General features: G+C 46.3%; 1 protein-coding gene across 1 annotated transcript; it reads right to left on the reverse strand.

Moving 5' to 3' along the window:
* Nucleotides 1–480: 480 nt before the first annotated feature.
* On the reverse strand, nucleotides 481–2946 carry LOC129178469 (histidine-rich glycoprotein-like). Its single transcript, XM_054770743.1, has 4 exons — nucleotides 2908–2946; nucleotides 1515–1763; nucleotides 890–1425; nucleotides 481–808 (listed from the first exon to the last, which is right to left on the reverse strand). The coding sequence occupies exons 1-4, from the start codon at nucleotides 2944–2946 to the stop codon at nucleotides 481–483; spliced, it is 1152 nt and encodes a 383-aa protein (XP_054626718.1).
* Between the last annotated feature and the right edge of the window lie 11441 nt (nucleotides 2947–14387).

Below are 14387 nucleotides of genomic sequence, written 5' to 3' on the forward strand. Positions count from 1 at the left end.
CGGCCCAAACTCATCCAGACTGTACCTCCAGGGCCCAATCTCATCCAGACCCTACCTCCAGCGGCCCAATCTCATCCAGACCCTACCTCCAGGGCCCAATCTCATCCAGACCCTACCTCCAGCGGCCCAATCTCACCAAGACCCTACCTCCAGCGGTCCAATCTCACCCAGACCGAACCTCCAGCGGCCCTCGTTGAGTTGGGTTTGAGAGGCCTGGATTAGGGCAATTAGCTGAGAAAGGTGATAGGACTATCCAACTCTACAAGTCAGCATCCAGCCTTTTTGAATGATTGTTGACAATTTGGTCAGATATGATGTGTCAAGCTGCAGATGAACCTGCAAGGAGGAGCACGGCATGATGCGGGATGATGCAAATGATGCTGGATGGTGCGGGATGATGCTGGATGATGCTGGATGATGCGGGATGATGCTAGATGATGCTGGATGATCCTGGATGATGCTGGATGATGCGGGATGATGCTAGATAATGCTGGATGATGCTGGATGGTGCGGGATGATGCTGGATGGTGCGGGATGATGCGGGATGATGCTGGATGGTAAAGGATGGTACTGGATGATGCTGGATAATGCGGGATGATGCTGGATGATGCGGGATGATGCCGGATGATACTGGATGATGTGGATGCTGCAGGATGATGTTAGATGATGCTGGATGACGCTGGATGATGCGGGATGATGCAAATGATGCTGGATGGTGCGGGATGATGCTAGATGATGCTGGATGATGCTGGATGGTGCGGGATGATGCTGGATGGTGCGGGATGATGCTGGATGATGCGGGATGATGCTGGATGGTAAGGGATGATACTGGATGATGCTGGATAATGCGGGATGATGCTGGATGATGCTAGATGATGCTAGATGCTACTGGATGACGCTGGATGATGCGGGATGATGCAAATAATGCTGGATGGTGCGGGATGATGCTAGATGATGCTGGATGATGCTGGATGGTGCGGGATGATGCTGGATGGTGCGGGATGATGCTAGATGATGCTGGATGATGCTGGATGGTGCGGGATGATGCTGGATGGTGCGGGATGATGCGGGATGATGCTGGATGGTAAGGGATGATACTGGATGATGCTGGATAATGCGGGATGATGCTGGATGGTGCGGGATGATGCTGGATGGTGCGGGATGATGCGGGATGATGCTGGATGGTAAGGGATGATACTGGATGATGCTGGATAATGCGGGATGATGCTGGATGATGCTAGATGATGCTGGATGATGTGGATGCTGCAGGATGATGCTAGATGATGCTGGATGACGCTGGATGATGCGGGATGATGCAAATGATGCTGGATGGTGCGGGATGATGCTAGATGATGCTGGATTATGCTGGATGGTGCGGGATGATGCTGGATGGTGCGGGATGATGCTGGATGATGCGGGATGATGCTGGATGGTAAGGGATGATACTGGATGATGCTGGATAATGCGGGATGATGCTGGATGATGCTAGATGATGCTAGATGCTACTGGATGACGCTGGATGATGCGGGATGATGCAAATAATGCTGGATGGTGCGGGATGATGCTAGATGATGCTGGATGATGCTGGATGGTGCGGGATGATGCTGGATGGTGCGGGATGATGCGGGATGATGCTGGATGGTAAGGGATGATACTGGATGATGCTGGATAATGCGGGATGATGCTGGATGATGCGGGATGATGCCGGATGATACTGGATGATGCGGATGCTGCAGGATGATGCTAGATGATGCTGGATGATGCTGGATGATGCAAATGATACGAGATGATGCTGGATGATGCTGGTTGATGCTAAATGATGCTCGATGATGCAAATGATACGGGATGATGTTGGATGATGGAGGAGCAGAAAGGGAGCTGGACGGAGCAATGAAGCTTGGAGGCGTAGTTTAAAGACGTCTTTGGGAAAAGCTAAAAGCCATTTTCTCTGATGTTATGACACATTAAAGCTGTTTTGTATTTCTGTTCCAAAAAAGCCTTGCCAATAAATTGGTGGCTGAGGTCTGTTAAGTGCGACTGATCCACCCATAAAGATGTGGTGAAGGAGTACGCTTGCATCTCGCCATTGTTTTTCCACCTCCTCTTGTTCCCTTGCCTCCCCTCTGCTTATCACAGAAAAGTGCTTTTAATTTTCCTCTTTGCAAAGACGGCTCGTTTCCCATTTAAAGGCGCGTCTCCATTGGCTCGCACGTCCTCGGCGGAGCGCTGGGCACCCTCCACGCGCTCCTTTATGGCCTCCTCTCCTCCACGCCATCTCCTCTTTTATTTCACACAGGAGATGAACAAAACGTCTCCTCAGCATTTCAGCCGCTCGTCTCCTCCATCTCGCCGCGCTTAATTCCCCGCTAAGTGTGTTCGCCGCGCTCGTTAACTGATTAAGCAGTTTAATTAGGCCGCGCAGTGGAGATGCTGGGAAGTTGCCAGTCGGAGAAAATGACCAAACTGAGACCTAGAGAGGAAGCTATGGAAAATAAAAACATACTTCTTGCAGGAGAGCAACACTCTGATTTATTATTGCATTATACTTGTATTCCACTGGGGGGCCGGGGGGTACATTGTCCACCACGCCCGCACACAACACAGGTCAGAGGTTTCTTTGGATCAGGTTCAAATTGGACATGTTTGGAACTGCACTTTAGATCTTAAGATGTTTACAGATCTTCTATTATGTGCCTAATGAAGTGGCCAATCAAAGCCAGTAAATCAATGGAAAATGTTGTAGATCTCATTTTGCAAAGTGCGCTTGAATGTAGCATGAAAATGCCCAGTAAGAAACCCCTTAAACTTTATTAGACACATTTCATATGTGTTGTGATCTTTTCCCAGAATGCATTGGCAAAAAAAAGAGCTAACGCTGGGAGAAACAGCCCTGCTGTCCTGTCACACCCCCAGCAGGGGTCTGGTCTCGGCGGGGTGGCCCGCCATTATAGGTGAGACCTCCAGTGTGGCAGCACCAGCCTGGCACCAGATTACATATCAGCCCCCACACACAGACGACAAGCAGGGGGCCGCCTCGTCTCCAAGCAGCCTGCATGAGGCCTGTACTGCTTTAATTGAAGGCTGGAGTGCACGTTCATGTGCGTGTGCACTATGCTCTACATGTACTACTGATGTAGCGTTGAGGAACGACCTTGAACTTTAGAGGTTACATTGTCAGGGGGCCTCATCAACTGTAACCTTTGACCTTTTAAGTGGGAGCAAGTCTGGGTCAACAGTGGGTCAAACGCGTTGGGGGGCATTGTAAAACATGACAGCCTATTTTAGTTGTGTCAAATGAATCATTCTTGTTAACTCAAAGAGATCTGATTTGAAACTCAAGTTTGAACGTTTTCTGAATTTAAACTTAAGTTGAAGTGTTAACCTCAGGCTGATCGTGATGCCTTCACTGGCCTAGAATGTGTAAGTTACCATTTCAAACAAAAATGGGACTACTTTCCATTGCGGATGGATAATATAAAGCGCTACCTGATAACCTGTGAATTGAGTATTTTTCTCATCTAGTTGGACAAGTTGTTGCCAGTTCGGGCTTTTAGCTTGTCGGCTACAGCTGCTCAACTCTCATTTAGGGTTGGAACACCGTCGGGTGCAAGGCTGATTTACACAGGTGAGCACCGGTCCATGGGCGTCGCCTCGTTATGCTCGCCTTTGGTGACATCATAGCAGCTGTTATGGTGCGTTGGTGTTGTCTGCATTCACACTTGCCTCACTAAGGACTTGAGTCCAATGGCAGGCAGACAGAGGCCCATCTCTCTGGTGGTCTCAGTCCCGCCGTTTGATCCGGTCCTTCTGCATTCCCACTTTACCAAACCAAATGTACGATCAGAGCAAATGGACTCTGCTCCATTGTAACCGGAGCAAAAATAACAAGTGTCAATGCACCCTCAAATGGGGGGCATTCATGAAGCTGAAGTGCGCTTGATTTGCTCACCAAGGACCTCAATCAATCAATCGACCATTTCCTTCATTTTGCGGGATCGGCGATCGACGCCAATCTTATCACTTATCACTGTGATCTTATCCACCAATCAAAAGTCTGAAAGTCAGCCACTGTCCTCTTTTCCTCTGCCAGACTGACAGCTAGCAATCCAGCTAAGGTTCATGGAGAGTTCATGGCACTGGACGAGCAGCCATTTTCAGTCATTGTGCAATTTATTTTGGTAAGAGGCTGAAATCAGGTCTGCAGTGTAAACCTTTGTGCAAGTTTTGTTTGAATTGTTTCTACAAAATAAGATTGAACGTTGAAGGTGTATGCTGTCAGTTATTTCAAACAACTGGAATCAGTAGGTCAGGATTTTCAAAGATCTGTAATTGGCCAGAAACTTGTAATCGGTGCACCCCAGTCAAGGCATATAAGGAACATGCAAGCATACAGTAGAAGCACATACATTTACATGTTCCAGCCCTAATATTAGGCACACCTGCACAATCTAGTGAGGTCCAATCCTACAGCTGCATCAAACATTCCAGTAATACTCAGTTTTGATTGAAAGTTATTAACATTGTGTGATTAGTTTGTACAACATCCTGGTTCTAGTCATGTGGTGTAGCACGACTAGACGTTTGATTTAAACAGAGAAATCATGGAAGGATGACATCACTGCTAGTAATCTGCATTCACACACATATCATTTATGCCTTCCATCCTGCTGCCGATGCAAACTAATCAAATCCAAATCAAATGCAAAGACGAGCGTTGATTATCCAGAGGAGGGACGCTTTGAGTTTGGCCAGGTTTGATGTGACACCTGGAGGCCAGTGGGGGGGCAGGTGGCACAAAGGCTGGCTGGAGAGGAGACAGCATGAGGTGGGGATAGGGCCGGCTCACATCTGGGTGTTGGCGGGAGGCAAAGATCAATTGCGCACAAACGTGGACGGTGGCGAGTGACAGGCTGAGACGGAGGATGACATTAACAAGGAAGAGCTGCCACCAACTCCATCACTGTCACGCTGACGGCCATAAAGCAGCTGCAAATATTAAAACATTTTTCATCTGTGCCGCTCGGGGTTATTGGCACCAGAAATTGTTTTCCTCTCCGTCTGCTGGCGGCCCGCTCTGCCGCAGCCCTCCCCCGAGGCCCCGGCCCGTTTACCGCCGCCTTGCAACATATTGGCAGTTGATGCGAGGCTATCCGTGTACACTTGCCACTCACACAGTCTTTATCACCACCCCACAAACACACACACACATATGAACGCGCACATGCACACACACACACACACACACACAGTCCTGGATATCCTCCGTGGGCTTGTGCACATGTCGTATGCATGCACGGTGATGTTTCCTGCAATCAGCATAATCAGCTTTTCCATTTCCAACTGAGCTTTGTGTCCGCTAACATTCAAGCGCTTCTCTAAACACGTGCTCGCCGTACCTTTAAATGCGTCTTCTCGTCGGCCAGTGCACGCTTCAGTGGGACGATTGGTGGGATGCTAAAAACAGCCTCCAATAAAAGAAGCCTCATCACCTGTCACATGAGCCGAGGGCTTTCTAAATGTATTCAAATGGTTTGGATTGCTGCGTTGACGGAGTTTTCTTTTGAACCGATGTTTCTCGTTTGGGAGGAAACCTCTCACGTCGGCCTCCATGACAGCTTTGGTATTGTGAAGCGCATGCGAGGCCTTCATTTGCATCGACATCAGCGTGACACCGTCTCTATGGAAATAGAAGATGGACAACTAGTAAGGCACTATGAACAAAACAGACCTCCGCCAGGGCCAATCAGCAAGACCTCATGGTGGCAGATCAACTGCTATTACTAAAAAGGCACAAGTTTGGTTGTAAACGAGTGTAAACATCAAGGTGTTGTTCATATTGGGCATCATCGCTGCTATTTCTGGGGATTATGTTCCGGGAGTTCTGCTGGGTTGCAAGTTGCCGACTGGCTTTCAGTCACATGCTTGCAACCCATGTGACCGACTTGGAGGGCAGGCATTCTGCATTCTTGCTGCCTTTCCCATTTTCATGAGCATTTGGAGTTCCAACAGTATTTTGACTTTGGTTTTAGTTAGAGCTGCACGATACCTTTTTTTTCAAACTGAACTTTCTGATTACTTTTCTATGTCTGCTTTTGAAGGTAAGAAGGACTAGAACAAATTAGGACTTGACCTAATCAATTATCATGACATTACTGGATGGATGGATGGATGGATGGATGGATGGATGGATGGATGGATGGATGGATGGATGGATGGATGGATGGATAGATAGATAGATAGATAGATAGATAGATAGATAGATAGATAGATAGATAGATAGATAGATAGATAGATAGATAGATAGATAGATAGATAGAAACCACTTTGCTAAGGTTATTTCCCACAAAGGATGAAGTACACATGCATGGCCGCAGACAACTGTAATATATTCCATCAGGCATCCTCCAATGGTTTATGAAAACAAGTTCACATCTGCACCTTTGTCAAGATCTTTGATGAGATTTGGATGAACATTCACCAAGGATTTGTGCCAAATCACCAAACACCCTTAAATGTAGAAACACACACCCTTGGTGGAGGTAATGATGTGGAGAGAATAGAGAGAAAGATATAGCTCCCTGCAGGAGGTATTTGCTTGTCATGTGGGCCAATGAGAGGCTGAGATTGTCTTATTAGAGCGGGTCCGATACATCAGCCAGCAACACTGCAAACGAGAGACCCTGATTGTTCTGCGGCCAGCAGCGCTCATTACTCAGCTCCTTTCTACATCCATGTTCCTCTTTGCTTTTCATCACTCCACCCCATCTCACCTCCCCCCTACTTCTCCTCACGCTCCTCTCTCAGACACCGTGCGGTGGGAGGGGCCATGAATCCACCATTGAATGTTTATTTGCAAATCAGCACAACAGTGAAGATGCTAACATCCACCACACCAACAAAGGGACAATACGTGGCTGTTGGCTTCTGCTTTCTGATGTTCCTCCTAAGCCTGGTGAACTCTGATTGACCTGGGGGGGCACAGCCTGGTCAAGATGGGTGGTGGCCAGGAGGGATCACATTACACTCAGCCCCCCCAGCCAGCAGCCATCACGCTTTGTTCAAAACCTGGGCTGTGTATGTTGGGGGGCCAACTGCATTGACCAGCCACAACATTAGGTACACCTACACAACCAACCCAGGTGAAACAACCTACCTGAGCAAACTATGAAGTGCTGTACCACTCACGTTCCATAGGTGGCGTAATGCTAATTACTAAGCCATCTGCTGGATCTGGTGGCTCACTGTCCCACTTGGCGTCCACTTGAAGTTGCTTGACTATGTTACTGCTGTTCTTTAGATTCCATAGTGATGTCAAACCTTGCTTTTCATTTAATTCGGTTTTTAACAAAACATTTTGCCTGGGCTGTCGTACACTGTCTCCGTTACGTGTTGTCCTCTACCGGTTGGTGTGCTGACGGCATTGCTTGTTTATTCAGCCATTGTTTCCACAATGCGACGGTATCCCGTCAGGCACATTCACCTGGCAAACTCAAATGAGAATATTCCACAAATTAGTCCGTTTGTCCTGCACTGTGTCATCCCACCAACAAATCATCCCGCACATTGCTGACTCACTGTTCCAGTATTTTGAGTGTGGCTGCTCAATAACCCAGCATGGGGCCAACAGAAGTTGCAAGTGGCAGCAATTTGATAAATCGGTGAGAAACAATTGCATTCAAGAAAGAAGTCCTCGCAAAGTACGAAGATGGAAGGTCGCATGGCTAATCTGGCTAGGATGCACGGAAAGGTCGAGAAAGAAGAACTCAAGGAAGCTAATATTGCTAAAGGGGTAAAGATGCGAACAAAACAAGATGTTGAGAAGTTGTTGATGTGGTTCCCCTCCTCCCCCTCCCTTGCTCGCCGTCTTCGCCAACAAACGTTTTCGATAAAAGCCGATAAAAGTCATGTTAAGTGTTCATTCCTCATTTATGATTGTTTGCATGTATTGCACATGAAATGTGCTTTTTGTTGGACTGTTTGAAAGGAATTACTAATAAAGCGTGGTGCCACAGGACTGTATGCTGTGATGGGATTAGCAGTAAAAGATCTGTGTGAAGGACACCTTTACAGCCATGTGCTCAAATACACACAGAACCTGTGATGGTGTTGGTACCGTGGCAGCGAGGAATATATAAAGTTGGGTCCAGGTTCATGATGTCCACAGAGACGTGTTGCTAGCACAGCGTCTGATGTTCTTCTTTCTGTTCACACCTCTGCTGCAACTGCAATGACACAAACACACCTGAGCACGCACGAGCCTGCGTGCACACTCACATGCGGTGATGTTGTTGTCATTGTGCATTCTAACATCCCGCCTCTCGTCCCATCGCTCATCTTCAAATTCTAGCGGTCCCACGCCACGCTAGCACAGCTACATCCACGGCGGGCCTCAGGCGCCTGACAGCCGAGCCTCTCTACGGAGCTGATCAGCAATTTAGGGAGCTGTATATTCCAATTAGCCGCCGCCGTCCCGCAGCTCCGATAGTGTACAGAGGGTGTCACATTCAATTACAGCGGGTGTCCACTGTGGATTTGTGTGTTTTTTACCTGTCCTCGTGCATAAAGTAAACATCCTGTACGCTGTGCGGGTGCTCAGCCAGTGCGTATTTATGTTTATGTGTGCCTTTAATGGCTCCCCATCACAGCAAACATCATTTACATTAAAAACAATGTGTGCATGACAGACTGTGTGTACACATGCCAGCAGCTGGTGAATGATGGTCAGCAAGCTGTCCTACATAACTCCAGCTTAAGGCAAATAAAAACACACTGAATATGCTAATGCAGAAAAAAAAAACAATAAGTGCCGTATTTGTGCCAATACATCATTATATGACTTTCCTTTTGATTTCCCTCCTTTACTCTGACTTATTATCATATGAAAATAATCAGGAATTTATTTTTAAAGCCGTCGCTATATCCTTTACATATCACAAATCGTTTGATGTCTTTTTATTTCATTTTTTTCAAATGCGCTCCTTGAAGAAAACAAAGGCGCGCATAAATTAGCAGCGAGGACTGCAATTAGACAGTCGCAGTGATTGGAAAGGAATAATTACAGCGAGTGTGGCCTGCTTTGGGCCCTAAGCAGACTCAGTCAGGAAAGAAACAAGGCCAATAAAAAAAGATGAATGTATAAATAAAACATATTTTTAGAGCAACAGAACATAATTATCAATGACAAAGGGCACATTGTTTCACCACTTCCCCTACGCACATCTAGATCAGGATGAACACGATATGCATAAAATCATCATTTAAACACACATGTACTTCAAAGGTCAGAAGAAAAAAGTTAGCTTTAAGTTGATTATAGCAACATTGTTTGCTCCGAATGGACTTGATGGAGGCGTGGAAGCCATGAAGCTCCTCGTATCAGGGCTTTGTTAGGCTCCTTCCTTTTTTGGCTCATATTTAGACGCCAAGACCCCCTCCAAAGTCTTCATGGTCACACAATGCCTGAAGCAGTGAAAAACCTTCATGTTCACATTTCTAAGCATGTCATCGTGTTCATGCTGAAATGATTCAATTTTATTCTCCAACCAACTTCAGACATCCCAACACAAAGACCACATCAAGCATCTTTTTTCCACGCTTAGCAGTGTAGATATCAGCTACATATCAGGCACTTATGTGTCTGCTACGTTCATTTTAGTTTCTTTTTTAAGAGCATTAGCAAGAGAATTTGCATGCTAACACCGTTAGCATATTAGCCACAATTAGCATTGGTGCTATCAGACTTGCATGGTGAAAAACAGGTTAGCTAAATGTCACCATGAATGTTTCATCTTGCAAGTAGTGATGTGCTATACTGAAATATTAATACTTTTGATACTTCAGTCATTTGAGGTCATAAACGCTGTGAAATGTTAAAGGCAGCCACGTGGGAATTGTGAATATTTTCATTGTCATAGTAGTTCTTAATAATGAAACCTATTCATCTTAATGCTTTTATTATTTGACTTCTTTTCTTTTGGTATTCTTTAAAATACCATTTTCACATATTTTATATGATTTTGTCCTCTGTTTATTCACCCACCCAAGTATCACCCAAATGGGTCGCGTTTATTTATTTTAAAAAAGTTCTGTTTGTATTTTTTTTTAAATAAAAGCATTTTGAGTCATTTTTTTCTTCCTTTTTTGTACCGAAAATTAACCAAACCGAGCACTTCAAGAAACTGAACCAAACCAAAATTACATTTTAGTGTACTGTTACGCCCCTAATCATCACTAATAGGAGGGAGCAACCCACCCTTTCCCCACTGAGAACATGGCCTCGGATTTGGAGGTGCTGAGTCTCAGATGCAAAGCCTGATGAGGATTGAACTCATAATGTGACAAAAACAGAAAACCTTTGAAATAAAGTACATCTACTCACCACAGATGCCAGTTTCTCCTGCTCAGCCATGGCGGACGTAACTTGGCTTGCTCTGATCAGCCAATCAGAAGATGGAAAAGTCACTGTGGACCCCCCCCCCCCCCTTTGAAAAAACATCCCCATTGCGAATAACAAATATGAAAGAACTGACTGTTAAAATAAATGAATATAATTTCATGGAACAAATACTAGATTTGAAGTTGAAAAGTGATGTCAGTGCTACTGAAATTGTTTAGGCCAGCAGAGAAGGCCTTGCTGGCCCTGACTGCCCACCACTGAATAATACTATAACTTACCACCCAAGACTACTACTGTACTACATGATACTACGGTGACAAGAAGTTTATGCCTAAGGAGTACTTGTAATATTGTAATACTATAGAAAGACTAAATGCAAATGATACCAAGCTAAATCAAAGATTGTCATTCTATTAATTGTCGCTCTAGTCATTATTGCTCTCTTTCACATTCATATTTAATCCATCAAAGTTGGAATAAAAGGCATTTGATGCTCTGTCCTCTCAGAGGTTACAGTTGGAGCAACAAGAGTGTAATTCTCAGCACAAACGTTCCCTCCTCCGATACGTTGATTTGATAAACTCCAATAGAGCCTTTCTCCCAGACGCCATCAATTGTCCATAGATTTTCTTAGCTTGCTCCCTGCAAGAGAAACAAACGCACAAGTCCAGCCTGAGAGGCTTTATTGATATGGATGCTGCCCCAATAGCACCTCTTTTCAACACCCATCCATCACCCCCCCACCCACCTTCATGCAGCTGCAGCTGCCTGGGGAGCCAAACCTTTCTTATGCCAGATAGATAGATAGATAGATAGATAGATAGATAGATAGATAGATAGATAGATAGATAGATAGATAGATAGATAGATAGATAGATAGATAGATAGATAGATAGATAGATAGATAGATAGATAGATATTCTATCTTATGTTCCAATGTTTCTTGTTCTATGCTTATCATCGCACTCATACCCTTCTAGGGTGGAATCAGGAGATAAAAAGGCAAAGAAAAAGCTACAAATAACAAATAGGAGTTTTCATGCTCAAACTGCACTTTCACTTCATGAAATTACAAATTGTGGTGTGTGTATGTGTGTGTGGGTGTGCTTGTGCATCTGTGTGTGTGTGCGTGTGTGTGCACCATCACAGATGTGAAGCAAACCTTTGGTGGTGCAGGCTTGTTGGGGGGAGGGGGGGCTTAAATTTCCTTTCACTGGCTGCCAATCCATCACAGCTCAGTCCACGGCGGCGCTGGTGGACAGACAGGCAGCACGGAGAAGAACAAGACCTGGCAACAGAAGCGCACCTCCACGGCCATCACTCATCCCTCAGCAGCCACTGAACTCTTGGTTGTCACACCTTGCTGTGACACTCCTGGTATGTTTGGGTCATTGTTGACTGTTACTCTGTTTATGGTGCATTTACTTATGCTGATGTCTTGCACTCAGACCCTGGTCCCTCCTGCCTTGGGCGGAGCTGTGGGATGTGCTGCAGCTGCTCATCAATTAACTAACCTACTTATACTCACCTGTTGCTGTTTTCGGCACTCAGCTATTCCTCAGGATCACCATGCTACACCACGCTTCCAAGGTCATCTCCCGAGCAGTTCTGCTACATGTCCCGTAGCTCCTTCAAGCCTGGTACAGTTATTCCATTTTTGTCGCGGTGCCCTTTTTATTTTTCTTATCGCACCGTTGTTTTTTGTTCTTACTTGTAACAGAGACTATTAAAGCCTGACCTACAACTACTTTTGTCTTCTGCATCTTGGGATCCATTATATACTGTTTTTCTACGCACTCCGCGTCACATTGGTGACCTTTTTCCATGGACGTCTTTGTCAGATAGCTACCCTTAAAGACACACAAACACATCTGTTAGAAGTGTGTGTTACACGTAATAAACATGTTGTCGTGTACACACACATACTTTTTTTTACCAATGCAATTTTAAAAGCATCTCGCATCTCACATTAATAATCAATAGATTTCATTTTTACATCTAAATAGACCTAGGGCAATTAAAAGGAGTTGGATGGCACTTTGTACACCCGTGAAATTCTAATGACACTTCATTCATGTTGCTAGGTAGGTTGTACAGTCTACATATTGGCTGTATTGGCTTGTTTACATTATTTCAGCTAGGAGGAGGGCCTGAGTCAAGAAGGGGTGTTGCTGTGGATGGAAGAATCTCTTAACATGAGTCCCGGCGACGTTCACAAAGTGGAGCTTCAGCGTTAGCCGTGGGAACGGTGTGTCCATTAAAGTCTTTATTAAAGAGCCGGCAGCCTGGCGCTAACTCACTTTTAGCCAAGGAGGCTTTTGCTAGCGTAGCTTTAAAAACAACACCTCCATGTTAGCACAGACACCGACCACGATGGACCTCGTCATCTCTGTAGTAGCCAACATTCCAGGAGTGACTGTAATCTTCCATTCCATTCCATTCCATTTTCCTCCGCTCATCCGGGTCCGGGTCGCGGGGGCAGCAGTCTCAGTAGGGAAGCCCAGACTTCCCGGTCCCCGACCACCTCCTCCAGCTCCACCGGGAGGACACCAAGGCGTTCCCAGGCCAGCTGTGAGACATAATCCCTCCAGCGTGTCCTAGGTCTTCCCCGGGGGCCTTCTCCCGGCTGGGCATGCCCGAAACACCTCACCAGGGAGGCGTCCGGGAGGCATCCGGACTAGATGCCCGCGCCACCTCAGCTGGCTCCTCTCGATGTGAAGGAGCAGCGGCTCTACTCTGAGCTCCTCCCGGATAACCGAGCTCCTCACCCTGTCTCTTAGGGTGAGTCCCGCTACCCTACGAAGAAAACTCATTTCAGCCGCTTGTATCCGCGATCTCGTTCTTTCGGTCATGACCCAAAGCTCATGACCATAGGTGAGGGTGGGAACATAGATCGAACGGTAAATTGAGAGCTTTGCCTTCCGGCTCAGCTCTCTCTTCACCACGACGGTCCGGTACAGAGACCACATTACTGCAGACGCTGCGCCGATCCGCCTATCGACCTCATGCTCCAACCTTCCCTCACTCGTGAACAAGACCCTGAGATACTTGAACTCCTCCACCTGGGGCAGGACCTCATTCCCAACCCGGAGGGAGCAATCCACCCTTTTCCGACTAAGAACCATGGCCTCGGATTTGGAGGTGCTGAGTCTCATCCCAGAAGCTTCACACTCAGATGCAAACCGTCCCAGTAAACGCTGCAGGTCACAGCCCGATGAGGCCATCAGGACCACATCGTCTGCAAATAGCAGAGATGAGATCCTAGTGCCCCCGAACTGGACTCCCTCGACACCTTGGCTGCGCCTAGAAATTCTGTCCATGAAAATTATGAACAGAATCGGTGACAAAGGGCAGCCTTGGCGGAGGCCAACGTTCACCGGAAACAGGCTTGACTTACTACTGGCAATGCGAACCAGGCTCCTGCTCCGGTTGTACAAGGACTGAATGGCATGTAGTAGCGCGCCACCAATCCCATACTCCCGGAGCACCCCCCACAGGACACCGCGAGAGACACGGTCGAATGCCTTTTCCAGGTCCACAAAGCACATGTAGACCGGTTGGGCAAACTCCCAAGTACCCTCCAGGACCCTTGCAAGGGTGTAGAGCTGGTCCAGTGTTCCGCGACCAGGACGAAAACCACATTGCACCTCCTTCGATTAACAGTCGTACCCTTCTCTCCAGCATCCTGGAATAGACTTACCCAGGGAGGCTGAGGAGTGTGATTCAAGATTCAAGATTCAAGAGAGTTTTATTGTCATGTGCATGGTAAAACAGCAGTTATACCATGCAATGAAAATCTTATTCTGTTCATTCTCCCACGAAAAGAAAGAAAACACAAGAAAGAATAAGAACATAAGAAACATAAACACATAAACATATATACCAATAAATTAAGCAACAAAAACAGAAGAGACATTAATACAAATAAATAATACAAATAAATAAATAAATAAATAAAGTGCTATGAGTGTGTGCGTGTGTTGCGTGCGGC

The sequence above is a fragment of the Dunckerocampus dactyliophorus genome, chromosome 3 (genome assembly GCF_027744805.1).
Source record: "Dunckerocampus dactyliophorus isolate RoL2022-P2 chromosome 3, RoL_Ddac_1.1, whole genome shotgun sequence".
Lineage (NCBI taxonomy): Eukaryota > Metazoa > Chordata > Actinopteri > Syngnathiformes > Syngnathidae > Dunckerocampus > Dunckerocampus dactyliophorus.

Excerpts from the sequence above, each read along its gene's own strand:
- LOC129178469 (XM_054770743.1), bottom strand. The coding sequence starts at position 2,946 with ATGGCGGGCCACCCCGCCGAGACCAGACCCCTGCTGGGG. Across the intron at positions 1,764-2,907 it reads AGACCAGACCCCTGCTGGGG|CATCATCCAGCATCATCTAG; the intron begins GTGTGACAGGAC and ends TGCATCATCCAG. Across the intron at positions 809-889 it reads GCATCATCCAGCGTCATCCA|CATCATCCCGCATCATCCAG; the intron begins GTAGCATCTAGC and ends CTTACCATCCAG.